Source organism: Melanostigma gelatinosum, assembly GCF_949748355.1.
Source record: "Melanostigma gelatinosum genome assembly, chromosome: 7".
NCBI classification, from domain to species: Eukaryota; Metazoa; Chordata; class Actinopteri; order Perciformes; family Zoarcidae; genus Melanostigma; species Melanostigma gelatinosum.
Window position 1 is genome coordinate 7,082,847 of NC_136640.1, and position 21,603 is coordinate 7,104,449.

The window sequence follows — 21,603 nt, forward strand, 5'->3', positions numbered from 1 at the left end:
CGTGCGCCCAACATGCAGACAAAATCAGTAACGTGACATTGAACCCTGCTCTTCCCCAGCAGATGGGTTAACAAGTCAACCGAGGCTCAGCCAATCCTGGAGCTCCCCACTGATGTCATGACATCTGCATCTCATAGAGATGAAAGCTTCCCAAATAATTTAATGTCGACAACCTCCAAATAGACAGGCAGATTATACTTCAAACCAGCATCACATGACAAGAGGAGTCACGTTTCAAAAAGAAAAGTTTGCATCTCTAAATGCTCTAAAACAGTTGTTCTGTGTAGCTATTGGGTCAGTCACTTAAAGTAGTAAATGTGAAGTTAAACTTGTAAGTGGGGACCGGCAGGGACACTGAAGGACCATCAGATGTCCCCAGACCACAGTTTTGGGAGCCTCTTGGCTGGTGCTCAACATTCAGAAGACTGACTGCACTAAAACAGCCATTAAATAAACCACACACACACACACGCACACACACACACACTGGGGAGGGAGCAAGTCGTCATCTTCCCATTCGACATTTGTTAGACCAACCTACTTCACCATTTCCATCGACTCATTATAAACCAGCTTAAAGAAAAACGCTGTTATTGATCACACTTCACTGAGTTGTGTGTTTGGCCCTCTGTGGGATCGTGTCTTTGATGTAGTGCAGGCTGATCGCAGATCAGATACACGCGCTTCAGGTCCATAAAGCCCCCCCCCCCCCCCCCCCCTCCTCCTCCTCCTCCTCTCCCCGCCTTTGATCTGGCCGCTGAAGTCCTCGAGCTGCCGCCGCTGCTGCTCTGTGTTGTGCTGAGGCTCGAGCTGCAGCGCTGACATGGTGAGCGGACCGGTGCGGGAAACACACCACCACACCTCTCACCGGTAAGCTTTTTGACTTTTCAGAACCAGTACTTTGAACAACAGGGTCTCTTTATTTTTTAACAGGTAAGCAGCGCTTTTTAAAAGTGTTTAGACATCCACACGTAACGCGCAACGACATGGACCAAGCCTTTGGTGAATTTCAGAATAACGTTACAAGGCATACACCTCTCGTCTCTAACTTTATATTGCATGGATAGTATTATTATAGCGACACCAGAGAACACCGACGATGATGTCGATTTAAAGTCACGAGTTGGTAAACTACAGTTTGCCGACTCTCAGTCGCTTTGCACGTTAGTCTATTGCACGGATATTTTAATGATTTTTGGGGACATGGTGGCAATAGTTTAGGTTTTTGAGACTTTAAGACATTTATATGTAATGGTGCCATGCGAGAGTCTTCCTCATTTAAAGCTGTGGAAGCTGTCTGAGCTTTAAAGTGCCGAAACGTCTCAGCTCCGGATGTGACTTTAATTCAAACAGCATCAATTTGCTGCAACCCTGCTACAATTTGCACGTGCGTGTGGTGATTTTCTAAAGTACTGTACAACATATGATGCTTTGTTTTACAAATATTTGGTTTTAAAAGTGTTTAACCTCCCCAAGTCCAAATTCCCTTTGAACAGCCCTTACTGTAGCCTTAATGTTGAAAATGTCATATTATTCCACACTGTGTGACAGTATCATATGTATAGATGGTTATACTTCTTCATCCGAGCTACGTTGATGTTTACAGTGAGTGGAATAGCATAACCCATGAAATATTTAAGATTTGTTGTTCATCATTTTATTCTCATTTTCCTAAACTTCAGACTGACATGTTTGATATCTTTGGAAACTTGTGTATTGACGATAGTATCGACTGAGCCATCAGTCAGTGAGGTTTAAGAGGTTAAACAAACAGGAACATGCCTGTATTGGTGGTAATAATCAAAACAAAAAATCGTTTTATCTTTAAAAAGTTGACCCAACCAAATATAGTTATTAAGTGTGTATTATAGAGAGGAGACGATATAATAACATACTTAATCTCAGTCTTCTGATGTGTCCTTTTTTTCAGCTGCAGGCAACAAGTGGCTCATCAAAATGGTCTGGATTCTTCACCATACCTTCTCACTACTAACGGTGCAGCTCATATATTCAACTCTGGTAAGCGAGTACACGATCTGCTCTATTTCATTTTCACTTCTACTCAGTTTTATTTCAGTGTAAAAGTTTATTTCTGACCAATATGATACTGTAGGTCAACAAAAAAAAAACGGAACTCGAGTTCCACTTACTCGCTTTTTCCGAAGCGTTCATGCATTCTCCATGAAAACTGAGCAAACCCCAACTTCTGGGGAAAAAATGTAAAAATTCTCCAAAAGTGAGCCGCAGATGCTACAAACTATTCGTTTTTTCACAAACTTGCACACATGAACTTGAGCATGCCAGTGTTTAAAAGGCTCACACTGTGGGATCCGTGGAGTCTTTGCTGGCGACACTCTGACAATACTGAATATCATTTTACTTTTGTGCGCTGCATTGTCCCGATTGTGTTCGCTATCTACGTTCTCATCTGTGGTTTTGGCAATCCCGGTATTGTTGCTTTGGGACTTCGATTCTGCTGCGGTTTACCCACGGGGCTCATTAAAGTTTCATCTTATCTCATCCCACTAGTATCAGACTTGTTCTCAAGGAAGAGTCAAAGGCAGGGGTTGATCCCCTTTAACAATTTGAAGAGAGATTATGTTGCACAGCTGTTGCTTCAGTCTGCTTTTTTTCTGTTCTAGATGAAAAGTGGTGATGATGTACAAGAATCTCTAACTTTCACTCAATGACCGTCCTCCTCAGATTCCTGTGGGGGCCGAGGAGCAGACCAGAGAATGCAGAGAACAGGAGTACAGGGACCGCTTTGGGAACTGTAAACCCTGCAAGCAGTGTGATGCGGGACAGGAGCTATCAAAGGTTGGAGCAAAATAGATTTGGACTTATTGTGTTTTTATTATCTTACATGAATTCAATTTGGTTTAAAAACGAGAGAAGGTCTGTCTGAAGTTCTGCGCTCACTCAGGAGCATTTCCCGTAGAGCCACTTAACGTAAAACATATGTAGCAGCACAAGGGATCCATAACAGGTCTGTTGAATCGACTTCCTTAAACTGAAGAGAAGTGGAATGGATTATTCCTCCGGTAACAAACAAAAACTCTGAAACCGTTGGGTTCATGAAAAGAATGGACATCACTGTTTAGAAAAGTGTATCTCATCCAGGGAACCAACATTATTTATTACTTCCTCTCTTTCATGCAGGGAACAGCCAAGCCGTTATTAGCTTTTGTAAAACACCGACCCCTCTTTAATCAGTCACACCCATGCTTTTGACCTTCTGCAGCTGAATGGCTGCCATTGTTTTTCCCCATTGCACCCGGTCCAACTTATTGTCTTCACTGTTTGAAGCAAGCCATGCCTAAGCTTGCTGCTCTGTCGACTGGGAATACAGCTTTTTCCAGCACCTTAGCCACAGCTTTTTGTGTGCTTTGTACAAACAGGCCTCTATGGTGCTCGCTAAGACTTTCCTCTGGCAGGCAGCCGCCGTGCACCTCCTTTTGCAAGTGTAGGCATTGACGGACAGGTGAGCGAAGTATAATAACTGAATCAGTTTGTGGCAGGCAAACATATTATTGTTAAGAAACCCTTTTCACATTTTTGATTGATTTAACTGTAACTATGGTATACAAAACAAAAGCTGTTTAAAGGTAAGGACCCAGCAGCCACATTGCCTCTGCAGTATCAAAAAAGATGTGATTGATTGCACTTTTTAACACAAGTTAAATTATACTGGAGGTAAGTTCAACAGTAAGTTGAACAGTATCAACTAATTTGGCAGATTTCTTCTCCTTTTTTAGAAGTTTAAAGGCACACACACACACACACGCACACAAAAAAAAGGAGGAATTACCAAAATGTAAAACGTCTGATTGGAACCTGGTGTTACTCCCACAGTGATTTGATTACTTTCAATACGTTTTTAGTAATGCACAGATCAACAAACACTATGACACCCCATTTATATCGACAGTGGTCGACTAAATATTTGAGACACACTTCAGTGTAGTGCGATACAGTTCAACAGCCCACAAAAACGACCATGAAGTTGAACCAAAACAGTTTAAAGAATGCTGAACATCATAACCTTCGTACAGGTTCGATCTCCAGCAGGGCTGTTGTATCAGACGAGCTAAACCTCGTGAACTAGCAACTGATTGCATGTTAGGATATACCTGCTGTTTATATAGTTGAAAGATATTGTTGGGCCTAAGAAAACAAGAAAAGACTGGAAGCTTAATGGCTTTAGTCGTACATTTTGACAACCTAGTTTCAGTGACGCATACGTTTACATTCATAAAATGTCAGCTTTGAGTATTCCGTAAATAAAAAGACTGGTAACCTGACTTTAGTTGGGTGTACACTCCTCTACATCTTTGAGTACTGGTGAAAAAAACCCCTTGACATCTGTTGCACACATGCATTTAAGTCCAGTTGCCTTTAATCTCAGTGCACACAGACATGCACTCTGTGGTTGGTAATGCGCTTCAGTAGTCCTCGTGTTCCTCTTGCCAGCTCAACAGGCCTGAATGCTGCGAGCCACCCTGGGGTCCTGGTTAATAATTGGCTGCCTCATTCTTTCTCTGAAGGTAGCGGGATGCCGGCTCTCACAGTGGCGACCCCAGGCCTGCACTCAGAGAAAGTTTCCCAGAGAAACAACTTCTGATCTGAGCGCTGCGTAACCAAGACAATCTGTCCGTATTCTGAAAGGCATGGCTGGACGTTGGGAGGGAAGCAGACTTTTGGAGTCACTCTGTGCAGCTGCCATAGAGATCCCAGAGGAATGTGCCCCAGTTTGCTCTGGAAGTTTGCCTCTGGAAGCCGCTCTTAGGCGAGCTGACAAACATCAATTAGCCCCTTCACACCGACTGTAGCGAAAAGAACCACCCACACGGAGGGAACGTCCATGAAAAGCAGTTATTCTTTGTTACAGACACATTTCATTCTAGGTTTCATTCATAGTAAGTTGCCTCGTCTCTTGTGTTGTCGAGCATGACGCAGAAGGAGGGAATTGCCTTCCAGTGCATGCTGGAAAACTGCCAGTGGCAAAAGAAAAAAGAAAAAGAGGCAGGAACACAACTTTGATGTGTTGACGTCTTGTAGTATGTAGCAAGAGTGTAACATTTCCTTCAGCCACGATCGCAGGGCAAAGAGGTTACTGCTGGCTAACGAGAGAGACAACGGAGGGGTCAAAATCAGAGCTGCTGCTGCGCTATGGTGTCTAAAGAACCCAGGCAGTACAAAGTGTAACAGAGAGAGGAAAACAAAAAGAGCAAGAGTGTGTTTTGTCCCAGACTGAACACAGCTTTAACTAGCATGCATTGTTTTCAGCGCTGTTTCATTACCAGATCAGATGACTGCCCCCCCCCCCCTGTGATTCCCTGCTAATCTCAGAAATATCTCTCCGTCTGAACATGCTTCAGGTCCCAGCCAGCTCTCCTCTCTCACGCCGCTCCCCTCCCCTCCACGCTGCTGTTATGCTTGGCAGTCTCAGCCAAACTAGATCAGGAGATAGGGCAGGGAAATGGGATGTCATCTGCTTTTTTTTTTTTGGGATGACTTTGACGTTAATATTTAGTTCTTGACAACATCCCTTGTAGTTTTCTTCCCAAACATGTAGTTTTATCCCATCCATTTGAATAAATATGTTTTTTTGGAGTTATGTATTGGAAAAAGCGTATACATTGTGCTTTCATATAATAACATAAACATCGCCGATCACCACGGAGTATTGTCTTCCTCTCAGCTACTGAACTAGGCTCAGTCTGTGCCGGATGTCGGCTCTGCACCGCTTTGTAAGCAGGGATGAAAGAACAAAGAGATCCCTCCTCTCTGATCTGTGCTGCCCGGATCAAAGAGGCAGAAGTTGGCTCTCGTTTGCTTTTGTTTCAGCGCTCTGACCTGCTCGTGTCTACGTGGCGTCAGCCCCCATCCTGCCATGTGGTGCCCCACAGGCAGAGCTTGTGCCAGTGCTTGGGTTAGAGGAGCCGAGTCATCGCCGGGCCCCTTCCTTCATGTGGAAGTGGGTCACATGACTTCTGTGAGGTGCCCTGCAGCCCTTTCTTAAGGACTAGTATTAGGGCTGAGTGCCGTGGTAGTTTTCCAGCCTCCCCTGGCTCAGTCTGAGCTTCTTTCCCCTCAGACAGGCAACAGTGGGCGGCCGAGTCTTCTTTATTCCGCCTTTCCCCTTTTTATCACTCATCAGCCACCCCCTTTCTGTTTCTCGCTCTTCCCCCCCCCTCCCCACACCTCCACTGTTCCCTGCTCTGCTGGAGAGCAAGGCCTTTTATGGAGAGCTCATAACAACAGCTGCAATAGTCCAGCCCGAGCTTGTCCACCTCGGGCCAGGCCCTGGCCCAAAGGGTTCAATGTCAGGCCTCACATGTGTTTGGCTGGGAGCGCTGAAATCCTCATCTTCTGTCCCGACCCTGTGGTGCCATCGCACGATCGCATCTCTGCCTTTCCCTTTTTATTTCTTGCCAGCCTGCTTCCCCAAAACCCAACCCCCATATCAGACTCTCGTGCCCACATTCCAGCAGGAGTGCATGCCCCGGCGGTGAAATGGGACACGGGCGATGAGAGAAGCCCTGTTTGGAGCTGGCCTTCACTTTAATGATATATGAGCACCCCCCCCCCCCCCGTCTATCCTCCTGGCTTTGGATTGCAGTGTGGCAACGCTGGACAACAGGAGGGCAGCTGCTATGAAGCTGATCATGAATGATCAATGTATGATGTCATCCCTGCAGGGTCTTTTCACTCAGATATTACAGTACAGTAATATCAGCTGTCATGTAAATGTCAGTCACTGAGGTCACCAGTCTTTCAACATAACTTTTAGGGGTGTGTCAGAGAACCAATTAGGAAAGACATCGGCAATACATAATTACATTATTAATACATTTGGGGTTCATTTTAGTGTTGATATTTGGTTCCTTTCACCGTAAGTTATTCTTCTAAACTATACCAGGCGTGCAAGTTGCTGTATATAACATGAAAAGAATTTTAAATGTGAAAAAGAGTTAATGTGACTGTGAAATACAGACAAACACAATACATATGTTATCTTCTATCCAGACTATATATTTTAGTCAAAGAAAACAATAAACTATCTTTTATTTTTGCTCGTTTCAGGTGAACACACCATGAAAAGAAGGTTCTGCATTCGATCAGTCACACGGTAGCAGGAAGCTGTGCTTTTTAAGTGTTGACAAAAAGAGTATTCATCTCATTTTCTCCATTACCTCTCCATAATCCTTGCCCCCTCACTGAAGCCTTTCCTTCGTCTGCCAGCCTCTCAATCAACGGGACTCTCACGGATCCTGCTCGGAGAGGGAGTCGCACAAAAAAACGCAGCAATAAACTTGCAATAATACAACAGTGGGTGTCCCCTGGGGCCTTTGTCATTCAAATGCCTGGCCTTTCTGGGTCTTGCAGCGGAAGGCCGCTCATTCATGCTAAGAGAGTCAGGGAGATTATTGCCAGTGTAAGATGGACTCTCAAAAGAAGGCAGGCCATTGTTGTCGTTTGATCCCGCGGGCCAAGATCATTCTTTAATTCCAGACCCCCGGTAGTCCGCATTCAAGCCCTTCTTTTCACCAGCTGCACAGCTCTCCAAACCACCGACCCCACCTCTTAACCGGTGTATTCCTCCTGTTAATCCCCCCAGGAATGTGGCTTTGGTTATGGAGAGGATGCCCGGTGCGTGCCCTGCCGGAGCAGTCGCTTCAAGGAGGACCGGAGCCTGCAGAAGTGCAAGCCCTGCCTGGACTGTGGACCCATCAACCGCTTCCAGAAGGGCAACTGTTCCACCACCAGCAACGCCGTGTGTGGCGACTGTCTGCCGGGGTGAGAGGACGCACATCACCACCGGACAGTTGTTTACAATAATAGTGGGATATGTAATACCTTTAATCTGTAACAACACTATGAACTGAGTTTGTGCATGTTTGAACATTAAAACGTGTCATTTTGTGTCTTCAACAGATATTACAGGAAGACTAAATTAAGTGGTTTTCAGGACATGGAGTGTATACTCTGTGGGGACCCTCCGCCTCCTTACGAGCCTCACTGTAAGCACCTTTACGTTCTTTTACCTCTTCCAACAGTTGGCCTGACATCAGTGGGACATTCTGTTAAAATGTTCCCATGAATACAGGCTATTCATCCCAGCCCACAAGAGGCCATGTTTTAAGATGAAACAAGCGGGGATACAATAGTCTCAGAGCAAACATCAGCGGCTACAGCACACTATTAAACTCATAGCCCAATGCTATCAGAACCAAAAGCCAGGTTGCAGTGCCACAACAAAGCCTGCACACACACACACACACACACACACACACACACACACACACACACACACACACACACACACACACACACACACACAACATGCAAGCACAAGGCCTTTGGTGTAATCAGAACAACAGACTTTAAAGGGCGGAGCAAGCCATAGTTAATTCACTAAGTCTCACGGAGTCAAGCAGCAATGCTGTTTGTGCAAATAAATGCTTGGATTTACAAGCTGAGCAGTTGAAAAGCTGAAATGGATACCACTAACATAACACTGGATTAGGATAGCTCAGAATGTCACTCGTTTTTGGCACTGAGTTTGGATGAAATGAGCCGACTTCCTCGAACAATACTTCTATTGATATTTCTAGAGAAAACACGTCTCAATAGTATTAGTTTTAGCACCAGAGTAAACACCATAGGGAGTGTGCTGGTTCAAGCAGCACAACCGATTTCCTTTTAGTACCAACCCCCATTATCCTTCATTTTAATATTAGTAGCATACTATCGGTGATGCAAAAAGGAGAGAGGAAGTGTTTTACAGCATTTTTCACAAAGCAGGACTCACATTCCAGACGGCTACAGATCCAATTAGCGCCCGTCTTCCGGCCGTTAGAAGCCGTTCAGCACAACCGTATGATTCCAGGTTTCCACATATAAAACCAACAGGCGAGTGAACTTGTACCTTTTGGTCGTTGAGTGTGACTTCCTGCTGCTGGAGGAGGCTGCAGCTGTTTCTGAGGAGGCTTGTTTGGCAGCATGAGCCTCAGAGCGGTTCCAGCTTTGGGATATCAGACAACTAAAAATGTAAAGAATCCGATTCCATCCGACCATCCACTGTTAGTTTGATTTTTCTGTGTGTACATTGTTGTGTGTACAATGAACGCCGGCCTTGAGACAGCGGACCACCCTCTGTCTGCTCATTTGGTCCATCTGTGCAGCTTCCCGTTTTGATACTAGAGGAGGCCTGCGAAACAAAATGGCCATTGTGTCTGAGAACATAGCTGGTAGTTACTCGGTCCTGCAGGGACTCTCTCCGTGGAGCATTTCCAAATGCTTGAGAGTCCCGCTCCCTCCCTCCAGTGTTATCTTGAGGAGGGTGGTGAAAACTTGAAGGGCAGAACATTCTAATAGGCCACGCTGGCCCGGGGCTACGGTGCATCTGTGCAGGGGAGGCAGTCGCCGTCTGGGGAGGACTGTAAATTGTACCCCCCCCCCCTCCCCTTTTCCTCTCCTCCCTTTCCCCCAGTGGCTTTTTGGAACCGAGGGGAAAAGGGGATTGTGTTTTATGGATTCCTTCAGCCTCTTTAATGTGTTTCATCTGCTATGAGTTCTACAGTGTCACGGTAGATCTAGGAGAGCTGACCGGACCATGCTGTCACACACACACACACACACACACAGATGTCGCTTGTGCTGACGAGCCCACAGAAATAATATCACCCGACTCAGCAGTTTCACTCGGCTTTGCAGAAGATGTTATTGTCTTTCGGCACGTTGTTTCGGTTTCACGGCCCGCAGATTTAATGTTTTGGTTCCAACTGGATCTACCACAAGGTAGACGGCCAGTTTATCCTTCAAAGAGAAACAGCGGTGTCTGTTTAAAGCGCAGCCACAAAACATCAGTTACATTTCATCCAGGATATCCCTTCTTTTCAAGACATTCAGTTATTTGCTGCTCATCCTTTTTTTCAACCAAAAGAGACCGTGACCATAACCCAGTAAACCTCTGTCCTAGTTACTTGCAGAAAACATAAACTGTCTTCACTCTTGCAGCGCGCTCGCTGACTTCAAAGGTTCATGCAACCAGTTCTCACCACAGACGGCGAGAAAACACATCAGGCTGTCGAGGCACAGCAAACATTCCTAACTACGATTGCCTGCCAGCGATTCAAACTACAGCCTTTCGATTTGTCTCATACTCAGATGTCAGCAGCTGGAATGACGATCTGATCGCGGATCAGTTTATCCTCACTGCTGTTCCGAATGGAATTATCATGCAAATACCAAACCACAACCTCACAGCAATGATGGTGGGTTTATATGATGATCACAACATTTTTATCACAAACACAACACCTTGGGAGTCATGACATTATAAATCATTTCTAGCGGCCGTATCCAGATTCTCTATTAAATTATGATTTAATATGTTGTCTGCTGTGCCTCGTTTAATAATGCTGCCACGAAATGCACTGAACGTTCAGAGAGAGCTTCTGTTTAGAATATATTTGCAACTAGAGTAAAGTTCTTGGCATAAATTCAAGTTTGAACCTTTTTAAATGTCTTTACATGAAACAGAATAAGAATCAAATATTTATTTTCTGCTTTCTGGTATTCAGAGTTCTGCGTGCAGAACGGATCGGTTCTCCTAAAGAACCTCTTTAAAAAGAGTTTGTACTGAAGTCAAAGATCCCTCTGAGGTGTAGCGAGGTGCTCCTTTTTATTCGGAGTATGCGGCGTCCCATTAAGTGAACAGGCAGGGAGTGTAGGGCAGGCTGCGGTTTATTGGTCTGGGTTGTGAGGAGATAATATCAGCAGGTGAGGCCTCTTCAATGGACCAGTGTTTATCTGTGTGCGCTGCAGCTGCTCTGATAACGGGCTGCTTTGTGTTGATGCTCACCTTGACAGTGAAGACCGAACGCAAACACAATGGTTGGAATGTATTTGCAGATTAGAAATACAGTGCAGTGCCTTTGTTTATGACCATTATTACGGTAATCCCTGCCATGAGAATTCATTATGAGTCTCAAACGTGAAGATAAAATATGGTGTTACACTGTGTCCTTGTGAGGTATTTAACATTGTTTGTGGTAATACATTTATTTTGTATATACAGCGTATTGTTTTTAAATGTGAGAAGGTGCCTCTAAAAACAAATGCTCTTATGTAAACTGTAAAATGATTGAGAGCAGTTGCAGTGATTTTAGGATCTGGAAGTTGCCGATATGTTTAAATGACAAGTTCTAAGTCATGTTTTTGACATGTGCTTTGTGCTTATTTAAAAATGCCCTTTTTATTTTGCTCTCTGGGTCAAACTAAGCTACTAAGTGCTGCTTTGAGGGGTTTTTTTTTCTTCCCTTAGAAGGAATGTTAAAATACCCGTATCCCCTATCTGGCTGAATAAAACAACTGCCCAAAGCTGAAGACGTGTTTACAGGGCGTAACAAAGAGCTCTTGGATGTGAAAAGGTGGAAACCAGTTCCCTTTATGATTAATGTATTGAAAAGCAAACAGCAGGGCTCACTGAAAAAAGATTTTCTCAAACAAAAAGCCATTCATTATATTCGCCATATTCATCAACGATCTCTCACAACTTATTTTCTTGCCGCACACATTGTTAACTGCTCTGTCTGCTTCACAGTGTGATGAGCAGCGTTGTTGAAGACGAAAGTCTCGACATGAGTGTGTGAAGGGTCCTGAAGGCGGAGCCAACCGCGATATCACGTTTCCCCCTCGGGGCAGGATGAGAACTCAGTCATGAAATCAGTGCATGTGGGACAGAAGCGTAAAAACAAACACGCTTACACACTAATATCTGAACCATTGCAGAAGCCTGACTAGCATGTCTGCCTCTTGACTTCAGGGCTGTGTGAGGGCGAGCCTGGGGGTCGGGTGGGGGGGGGAATGTCTGTAAATCATCTTCTGTGGGGAAGCGAGGCAGATAAGGGGCGAACCCACCACAGGCGTTTTCTCTTTGAACTCCTCTGCGTATTTCATTAGGCTTAAGCAAAGAGGCGACTGGCTCGAGGGCGCAAGGGAAATAATTTGTCTCACGTTACCCGATTCTGATTGGCTGAGGAGTGACGGATAACGCGAAGTAGCGGCTCCTCGTCACGTGTTAATCCAACAACTGCTATTTTGAGAGATAGGGTGTTTGTGTGTGTTTGCTCAGAAACACTCATCACCTTGAAATAAGGTGCATATATACGCTGTCATGTGGTCAATCAAAGACTGAATGGACATTTTACTGCCCTGCTGTTCAGCCGTATTTCACCTTCATCTCCCTCCGTCTTCCTCACAGGCAGCGGGCGCGTGAACCTGGAGCCGCTGCCCTCGGTGGGGACCAGCCCGCGGGACATGGCCCTGGCCGCGGTCATCTGCAGCGCTCTGGCCACCGTGCTGCTGGCCCTGCTGGTCCTGTGCGTTATCTACTGCAAGAGACAGCTGCTGGAGAAGAAGCCCAGTGGTGAGTCGCAAGATCTGCATCTGTGTGCAGGGGTGTCACGGTTCACAAAATCCACGGTTGGGTTCGGTTCGATACAGTGGAGCCACGGTTCGGTACGTTTCGGTACAGTAGAAAACTATAAATGCCAGAGAAACGTACTTGATTTTAAAATGTACTTATTCATTACAACTAACATCATGAAGTTATTCTTTGACTTTGAACAATGATGGAACTAAACCTGAGTGACCCGTCTTCTGGGGTGTCTTCTTAGCAACACATAAGCATAAAAAACAAAAACTGCTCCTTAATGTTATGTAGTATTGTTACTTACATCTTGCTTACATCTTGTATTGTTACTTACATCTTGCAAAAGAGATTTTTCATCTCAATGGGACTACCTGGTTAAATAAAGGTTTTAAAAATCTTTTTTTTAATTTATTTTTTTACATTTTTTTTTATTCAAACGTATTCATGCGTACCGAACCGTGAGCCTCGTACCGAACGGTTCAATACGAATACGCGTATCGTTACACCCCTAGTGTGTTCCCTCGTGGCTGAAAAAGAGTTTTCAGAATCAGGACCGTGTGTTTAATAGATGCCAAGAAGAGCAGGAGCTTGAGGGGATTCTTCAAAACAATTTACTGATGATTGGTGCTTTAAAAAAAAGAAGGTATGCAGTCTTTAGACCAGTGCACAGGCCTTAAGGTGGATTCACATTCACGAGCTAAATATGTGCATGTTCAAATACGAGTGCCACTTAAAGAGCCCTTAATAAGGTAAATGATGAGTATTTATTGCAGGATGAGCGTGATTTCATCGCTCTTTTGTTAACAACACAAACAGAGTGCCAGTTCGTCTGTCAGATCTGATCGCCAGTGTTAAGCCCTATTAAACATTGATGTTGCATATTTGTAGTAACTTGTATAATGAGCAGCATTCCGGAGGCCAAAAGCGTTTTGAGTATGTGAAACGTCCCGGGGCGAAGAGTTAATGACATCACGTTTCCCCCGGAAAGCTCGCCTGAAGCAAAGAGTGAGGTAGAAGGTACTAAGGCGTTACCAGCTCTCTGTGTTTTTCTCACCGTGACGGTGTAAGGTGAATGCACAAGTGAAATGTTTTTCACTCAGTCCAAACATGCACCCCACCCTTTACCCAAGCTGCTTCCAAACGCTGACACTGTTGCTTTTTAAATGATACAAAAGAATTTTAATCTGCCTCGTGGACCCGAGGGTAGTGAGGCATTTCCCAACACACGAGAAAGAATGTACGTTTCGTCAGATAAACCGCACGACTGTAGCTGGGAGGATTTCACCTGACGGCAGCAATTACAAAAACACAAAAATCCAGTTGTTACCAATAAGAATGAAGCATTTCTTCTGTAAAAGTAAAAGGGGACCAACTTCTATTCAGGCATGTTTTTAATCAAGGGTTACATTTGTGTGTCATGGGTTGTGAAAAGCTTCTTTGACTGTCCCTTCTTCTTGGTAATAAAGCAGTTATAAATGCTCGAAAGCATTACAAAACACTTGAAAGGTTCTTCGGTCAGTCCAGAAAACTTGGCAACCCAAAAGTTATTCTTTTCCATGGCTTGTAACTGTTCTATTAAGCAACAGTAAACAATTGAATAACTATTAATGAAGCATTTATAAAGCTTTCATGCAGGATACAATATTATATTTCAAGCGGTATTAGTAGAAGAGCTGTGCTGAGACGTGGCTTGTTGTTTCCTCAGCTGCCTCGCTGAGGTCCCAGGATTGTCCCTACGGTGGAGCAGAGCTGTCCTGCCTGGACCCCCGCTGGCTCCAAGACCTTCCCCTGAGACCCTGCTGCCAGTGTCACCTGGGCCCCGGACAAACCTGTGGTAGGTTGTGGTTCCGACCGAAGACATTTTATGCAACAGCCGAAGCCAATCAAACAACTGATGAGTGTAAGGAAAGCATTGTATTTTAACTCCAGTGGTAAACTGTGTAGTGGGCCTCATCGTGCCTTTAAGAGGTGATGGCAGGTGGGTTTTTGTAAAGTTGTACATGTGTGTTTGTGTCCAGGTCCAGTCCACCTGATCCCGTCTCTGTGCTGTGATGAGAGCTGCAGTCTGGGCCGCAGCCTGGACAACAGTCCCTTCCAGTCCCAGATGAGCCTCAGCGACGGGTGAGGAATATGTGTATGCTCATTAACGCCTATATCTAAACTGCCTGGAAACACACGACAATGTTCACGCTGGGCTGACTGACCTTTACAGCCGGCTAGTAGGCAAACTCAACATTAACCACCCAACAAACACAATCACGTACACAACTGCATAAATAAGTCACGGAGATGATTATTGTAGCTTAGCTGGTCCCAGCTGTGTAGAATATTACACTGTACCATAAATCACATAAAGTAAGGAGCATAATCGTGTTCACACGCTGAGAGTAAAAGGAAGATTAAAGAACTTCACACCCATCAGCTAACGCCTACACTAATGCTGGTAACTGCATTCTCGTTTCTCTTGCTATTCAAGGTGCTGCAGACGCAATTTAATTGGGTTAATTAGATTCTTTGAAGTGTTGCGAACACACCGAGGGCGCTGTGCATAAAAAGTGAAGCCACACTGGGTGTGGCTGTGAACAGTCATTCAAGGTGATAACCACAGCTTTCTTTTATTATGCTCCCCAGAAATGCACATCGGGATGGGGCGAGCGTCCCGATGCAGCTGGGAGGAGGTCCTGAGTCCCACTGCAAAGAGGCTGGTGGGATGAGAGGGAGTTTGGAGCCTGCAGAGTATTCTGGGCGGCCTCAGTGCAACGCTGAACCTGCAGGGAGACTGGAGGTGGAAGAAGAGGATGGCGATGAAGAGGAGGGGTGCAAGCCAAGGGAAAATTCACCTGAGATGACCAGAAAGAGCTACAGTGAAGCTGTGACAGATGCATCAAGTCAGGAAGGTGAGGTGTCAGATTACTCTCATGCAAAACACCGGAAACGTAAGATTAGATATTAATGAAGCGTGACTTCCTTTTACCAAATGGCACACACATATTTCTACTGAGTTTGCTCATAAGTCGCCTGGATATGAATCAGCTTTCCTCATGAATGTGTGTTAAGACACTCCCTTGGCACTTCAAATTAGCTGCCTCAAAGCGAACTGATGAATGATCTTCGTATTATTTATTATTTAGTGTCAAGCAAAAGGTATGTGAGAGCGAACTGCAAAGAAGAAAAGGCGGCCTCTCCCACTCAACAAGACTATTTATGAAATATTTAAAGTGATCTTTGCGTTATACCATACCATGACATTTTTTACATACTGTGGCTTTAAGAGCAGCTGGTCAAAGAAACAAGAGACACCACAACGTCTTTGATGTAGACAAGACGATCCCCTGGTAGGCTGCAGATAGATTTGTTACTAATCACTGTGTGTCTGTGATCCTCTTCCTGCTCTCTTTCCAGGATGACATGGATTTCTTTGGCTCGTGTTCCACCCTGGACTCAACAGCCGCGGCCAGATCCCGGATGAGATTACTCTCTATTACCCCCCCCCCCCCCCCCCCCCCCCCATACAGATGAGCAGCAGCCACTCTCAAGTGTGGTCACACCGCCTCTTTGAAATGCCGCCGACCTCAGCGTCCCTTGTCAAGGGGTCCAAATAAAATATGTGCATAGTTGCAAACAAAAGCACTGCTGAGGAAAATCAAAGCATGAGGGCAAAGGGGCTAGAGATACACACACATGCACACCCACACTGAATGTGAACTCACTGGCCCAGAGGGTGAAATCGAATGAAGTTCAAACGTCGAGGAGTATCGGCTTCTTACCGTCAATCGCAGTGAATGAAAGTGAGCCTCTGCTCTGCCTTGAGAATGTCTTTCATATGTACATGTAGGAGAACATAAACTGTACCACTGACCGAGCAGGTGGTGTTATGAAGCTTTTGTGTGTAAAGGTAACAAATTTGAGGTGTGAAGAAAAATGTCAAAGGGTATTATGTTGCACATCGAAGACAATCTTGACGATATGGAGCAAGTTAAAACAAGGAATGTCAAAGTGATAGATTTGTTGTAGATACTGTAAAATATTAAATAGGTCAATATTTTTGTAACAGACATGACTGACGATGTTTGCTTTACTTCCCACAGTTATAGTGCTGTTGGTTGTGATTGGTCACTTCCAAATATTGTTTTTACAAATAAACCACTTGAACAAGTTTACAGACCCAGGAATTTATATTCTGTTCTTTAATTAGTCTTTAAATCAAGCGATTTAGTTTTGCAATTCCATAGGGTTGGGGGATTTATGTGAGACACAGTATCGTAAAGTCACAGTGTAGTATTTCCAAAAAGTAAGTATAGCATGTCGTTTAAAAGTCACAGTATAGCATGTCGAAAAAATTAAAAAGTCATAGTCTGTCCTCAAAAGTCATAAAAAGTCATAGTATAGCATGTCGAAAGAAGTCATCGTATTTTCTAAAAAGTCAGATAATATCATTTCATAATAAAAGTCATAGTATAGCATGTCAAAAAACTCATAGTATTTCGTAAAAAGTTAGATAATAGCATTTCATAGTAAGTCATAGTATAGCATGTCAAAAAAGTCATAGTATTTCGTAAAAAGTCAGATAATAGCATTTCATAGTAAGTCATAGTATAGCATGTCGAAAAAGTCACAGGATAGCATGTCGAAAAAATAAGTCAGTATGTCCTCAAAAGTCATAAAAAAGTCATAGTATAGCATGTCGTAAAAAGTCAGATAATAGCATCTCGAAAATAGTCATAGTATTTCATAAAAAGTCAGATAATAGCATTTCATAATAAAAGTCACAGTATAGCATGTCGAAAAAGTCATAGTATAGCATGTCTTTTAAAAGTCACAGTATAGCATGTCGAAAAAATTTTAAAGTCATAGTATGTCCTCAAAAGTCATAAAAAAGTCATAGTATAGCATGTCAAAAAAGTCATAGTATTTCGTAAAAAGTCAGATAATAGCATTTCATAGTAAGTCATAGTATAGCATGTCAAATAAGTCACAGGATAGCATGTCGAAAAAAGTCATAGTATTTCATAAAAAGTCAGATAATAGCATTTCATAGTAAGTCATAGTATAGCATGTCGTTTAAAAGTCACAGTATAGCATGTCGAAAAAATAAGTCAGTATGTCCTCAAAAGTCATAAAAAAGTCATAGTATAGCATGTCGTAAAAAGTCTGATAACATGTCGAAAAAGTCAGTATTTCCTAAAAAGTCAGATAATAGCATTTCATAATAAAAGTCATAGTATAGCATGTCGTTTAAAAGTCACAGTATAGCATGTCGTTTAAAAGTCACAGTATAGCATATCGTTTAAAAGTCACAGTATAGCATGTCGAAAAAAGTCAGATAATAGCATCTCTAAAAAAGTCATAGTATTTCATAAAAAGTCAGATAATAGCATTTCATAATAAAAGTCATAGTATAGCATGTCAAAAAAGTCATAGTATTTCGTAAAAAGTCAGATAATAGCATTTCATAGTAAGTCAGAGTATAGCATGTCGAAAAAGTCACAGGATAGCATGTCGAAAAAATAAGTCAGTATGTCCTCAAAAGTCATAAAAAGTCATAGTATAGCATGTCGTAAAAAGTCAGATAATAGCATCTCGAAAATAGTCATAGTATTTCATAAAAAGTCAGATAATAGCATTTCATAATAAAAGTCATAGTATAGCATGTCGAAAAAGTCATAGTATTTGGTAAAAAGTCAGATAATAGCATTTCATAGTAAGTCATAGTATAGCATGTCAAAAAAGTCACAGGATAGCATGTCAAAAAAGTCATAGTATTTCGTAAAAAGTCAGATAATAGCATTTCATAGTAAGTCATAGTATAGCATGTCAAAAAAGTCACAGGATAGCATGTCGAAAGAAGTCATAGTATTTCATAAAAAGTCAGATAATAGCATTTCATAGTAAGTCATAGTATAGCATGTCGAAAAAGTCAGTGTAGCATGTCGAAAAAATAAGTCAGTATGTCCTCAAAAGTCATAAAAAAGTCATAGTATAGCATGTCGTAAAAAGTCAGATAACATGTCGAAAAAGTCAGTATTTCCTAAAAAGTCAGATAATAGCATTTCATAATAAAAGTCATAGTATAGCATGTCGTTTAAAAGTCACAGTATAGCATGTCGAAAAAAGTCAGATAATAGCATCTCTAAAAAAGTCATAGTATTTCATAAAAAGTCAGATAATAGCATTTCATAGTAAGTCATAGTATAGCATGTCAAAAAAGTCACAGGATAGCATGTCGAAAAAAGTCATAGTATTTCATAAAAAGTCAGATAATAGCATTTCATAGTAAGTCATAGTATAGCATGTCGAAAAAGTCACAGTGTAGCATGTCGAAAAAATAAGTCAGTATGTCCTCAAAAGTCATAAAAAAGTCATAGTATAGCATGTCGTAAAAAGTCATAGTATTTCATAAAAAGTCAGATAATAGCATTTCATAGTAAGTCATAGTATAGCATGTCGAAAAAGTCACAGTGTAGCATGTCGAAAAAATAAGTCAGTATGTCCTCAAAAGTCATAAAAAAGTCATAGTATAGCATGTCGTAAAAAGTCAGATAACATGTCGAAAAAGTCAGTATTTCCTAAAAAGTCAGATAATAGCATTTCATAATAAAAGTCATAGTATAGCATGTCGTTTAAAAGTCACAGTATAGCATGTCGAAAAAGTCAGATAATAGCATCTCTAAAAAAGTCATAGTATTTCATAAAAAGTCAGATAATAGCATTTCATAATAAATGTCATAGTATAGCATGTCGAAAAAGTCATAGTATTTTGTAAAAAGTCAGATAATAGCATTTCATAGCAAGTCATAGTATAGCATGTCAAAAAAGTCATAGGATAGCATGTCGAAAAAAGTCATAGTATTTCATAAAAAGTCAGATAATAGCATTTCATAGTAAGTCATAGTATAGCATGTCGAAAAAGTCACAGTGTAGCATGTCGAAAAAATAAGTCAGTATGTCCTCAAAAGTCATAAAAAAGTCATAGTATAGCATGTCGTAAAAAGTCAGATAATAGCATCTCGAAAAAAGTCATAGTATTTCATAAAAAGTCAGATAATAGCATTTCATAATAAATGTCATAGTATAGCATGTCGAAAAAGTCATAGTATTTTGTAAAAAGTCAGATAATAGCATTTCATAGTAAGTCATAGTATAGCATGTCAAAAAAGTCACAGGATAGCATGTCGAAAAAAGTCATAGTATGTCATAAAAAGTCAGATAATAGCATTTCATAGTAAGTCATAGTATAGCATGTCGAAAAAGTCACAGTGTAGCATGTCGAAAAAATAAGTCAGTATGTCCTCAAAAGTCATAAAAAAGTCATAGTATAGCATGTCGTAAAAAGTCAGATAATAGCATCTCGAAAAAAGTCATAGTATTTCATAAAAAGTCAGATAATAGCATTTCATAGTAAGTCATAGTATAGCATGTCAAAAAAGTCACAGGATAGCATGTCGAAAAAAGTCATAGTATGTCATAAAAAGTCAGATAATAGCATTTCATAGTAAGTCATAGTATAGCATGTCGAAAAAGTCACAGTGTAGCATGTCGAAAAAATAAGTCAGTATGTCCTCAAAAGTCATAAAAAAGTCATAGTATAGCATGTCGTAAAAAGTCATAGTATTTCATAAAAAGTCAGATAATAGCATTTCATAGTAAGTCATAGTATAGCATGTCGAAAAAGTCACAGTGTAGCATGTCGAAAAAATAAGTCAGTATGTCCTCAAAAGTCATAAAAAAGTCATAGTATAGCATGTCGTAAAAAGTCAGATAACATGTCGAAAAAGTCAGTATTTCCTAAAAAGTCAGATAATAGCATTTCATAATAAAAGTCATAGTATAGCATGTCGTTTAAAAGTCACAGTATAGCATGTCGAAAAAGTCAGATAATAGCATCTCTAAAAAAGTCATAGTATTTCATAAAAAGTCAGATAATAGCATTTCATAATAAATGTCATAGTATAGCATGTCGAAAAAGTCATAGTATTTTGTAAAAAGTCAGATAATAGCATTTCATAGCAAGTCATAGTATAGCATGTCAAAAAAGTCATAGGATAGCATGTCGAAAAAAGTCATAGTATTTCATAAAAAGTCAGATAATAGCATTTCATAGTAAGTCATAGTATAGCATGTCGAAAAAGTCACAGTGTAGCATGTCGAAAAAATAAGTCAGTATGTCCTCAAAAGTCATAAAAAAGTCATAGTATAGCATGTCGTAAAAAGTCAGATAATAGCATCTCGAAAAAAGTCATAGTATTTCATAAAAAGTCAGATAATAGCATTTCATAATAAATGTCATAGTATAGCATGTCGAAAAAGTCATAGTATTTTGTAAAAAGTCAGATAATAGCATTTCATAGTAAGTCATAGTATAGCATGTCAAAAAAGTCACAGGATAGCATGTCGAAAAAAGTCATAGTATGTCATAAAAAGTCAGATAATAGCATTTCATAGTAAGTCATAGTATAGCATGTCGAAAAAGTCACAGTGTAGCATGTCGAAAAAATAAGTCAGTATGTCCTCAAAAGTCATAAAAAAGTCATAGTATAGCATGTCGTAAAAAGTCAGATAATAGCATCTCGAAAAAAGTCATAGTATTTCATAAAAAGTCAGATAATAGCATTTCATAGTAAGTCATAGTATAGCATGTCAAAAAAGTCACAGGATAGCATGTCGAAAGTCACAGTATAGCATGTCGAAAAAATAAGTCAGTATGTCCTCAAAAGTCATAAAAAAGTCATCGTATAGCATGTTGAAAAAAGTCATAGTATTTCGTAAAGTCAGATAATAGCATTTCATAATAAAAGTCATAGTATAGCATGTCAAAAAAATAAGTCAGTATGTCCTCAAAAGTCATAAAAAAGTCATAGTATAGCATGTCGTAAAAAGTCAGATAATAGCATCTCGAAAAAAGTCATAGTATTTCATAAAAAGTCAGATAATAGCATTTCATAGTAAGTCATAGTATAGCATGTCAAAAAAGTCACAGGATAGCATGTCGAAAGTCACAGTATAGCATGTCGAAAAAATAAGTCAGTATGTCCTCAAAAGTCATAAAAAAGTCATCGTATAGCATGTTGAAAAAAGTCATAGTATTTCGTAAAGTCAGATAATAGCATTTCATAATAAAAGTCATAGTATAGCATGTCAAAAAAATAAGTCAGTATGTCCTC

At 41.4% G+C, this 21,603-nt stretch overlaps 1 protein-coding gene across 3 annotated transcripts; it reads left to right on the forward strand.

Moving 5' to 3' along the window:
• Positions 1-749: 749 nt before the first annotated feature.
• Positions 750-16,589, forward strand: tnfrsf19 (tumor necrosis factor receptor superfamily, member 19). Of its 3 annotated transcripts, none has more exons than XM_079271745.1 (10): positions 750-870; positions 1,931-2,019; positions 2,704-2,817; positions 7,622-7,800; positions 7,939-8,024; positions 12,272-12,436; positions 14,148-14,342; positions 14,461-14,563; positions 15,074-15,339; positions 15,845-16,589. In XM_079271745.1, the coding sequence occupies exons 2-10, from the start codon at positions 1,957-1,959 to the stop codon at positions 15,847-15,849; spliced, it is 1,176 nt and encodes a 391-aa protein (XP_079127871.1). In that variant the 5' UTR covers positions 750-870; positions 1,931-1,956; the 3' UTR covers positions 15,850-16,589. The 3 variants fall into 3 exon arrangements, with proteins under 3 accessions (XP_079127871.1, XP_079127873.1, XP_079127872.1); XM_079271747.1 differs by having other exon boundaries at positions 14,148-14,276; XM_079271746.1 differs by having other exon boundaries at positions 850-870; positions 1,937-2,019.
• Positions 16,590-21,603: the final 5,014 nt, after the last annotated feature.

Bases quoted from the DNA above. Each gene is read 5' to 3' on its own strand.
- tnfrsf19 (XM_079271745.1), top strand. From the start codon at position 1,957: ATGGTCTGGATTCTTCACCATACCTTCTCACTACTAACGGTGCAGCTC. The intron at 7,801-7,938 runs GTGAGAGGACGC...TGTCTTCAACAG, and splicing joins TGTGGCGACTGTCTGCCGGG to ATATTACAGGAAGACTAAAT. The intron at 14,564-15,073 runs GTGAGGAATATG...TATGCTCCCCAG, and splicing joins CAGATGAGCCTCAGCGACGG to AAATGCACATCGGGATGGGG.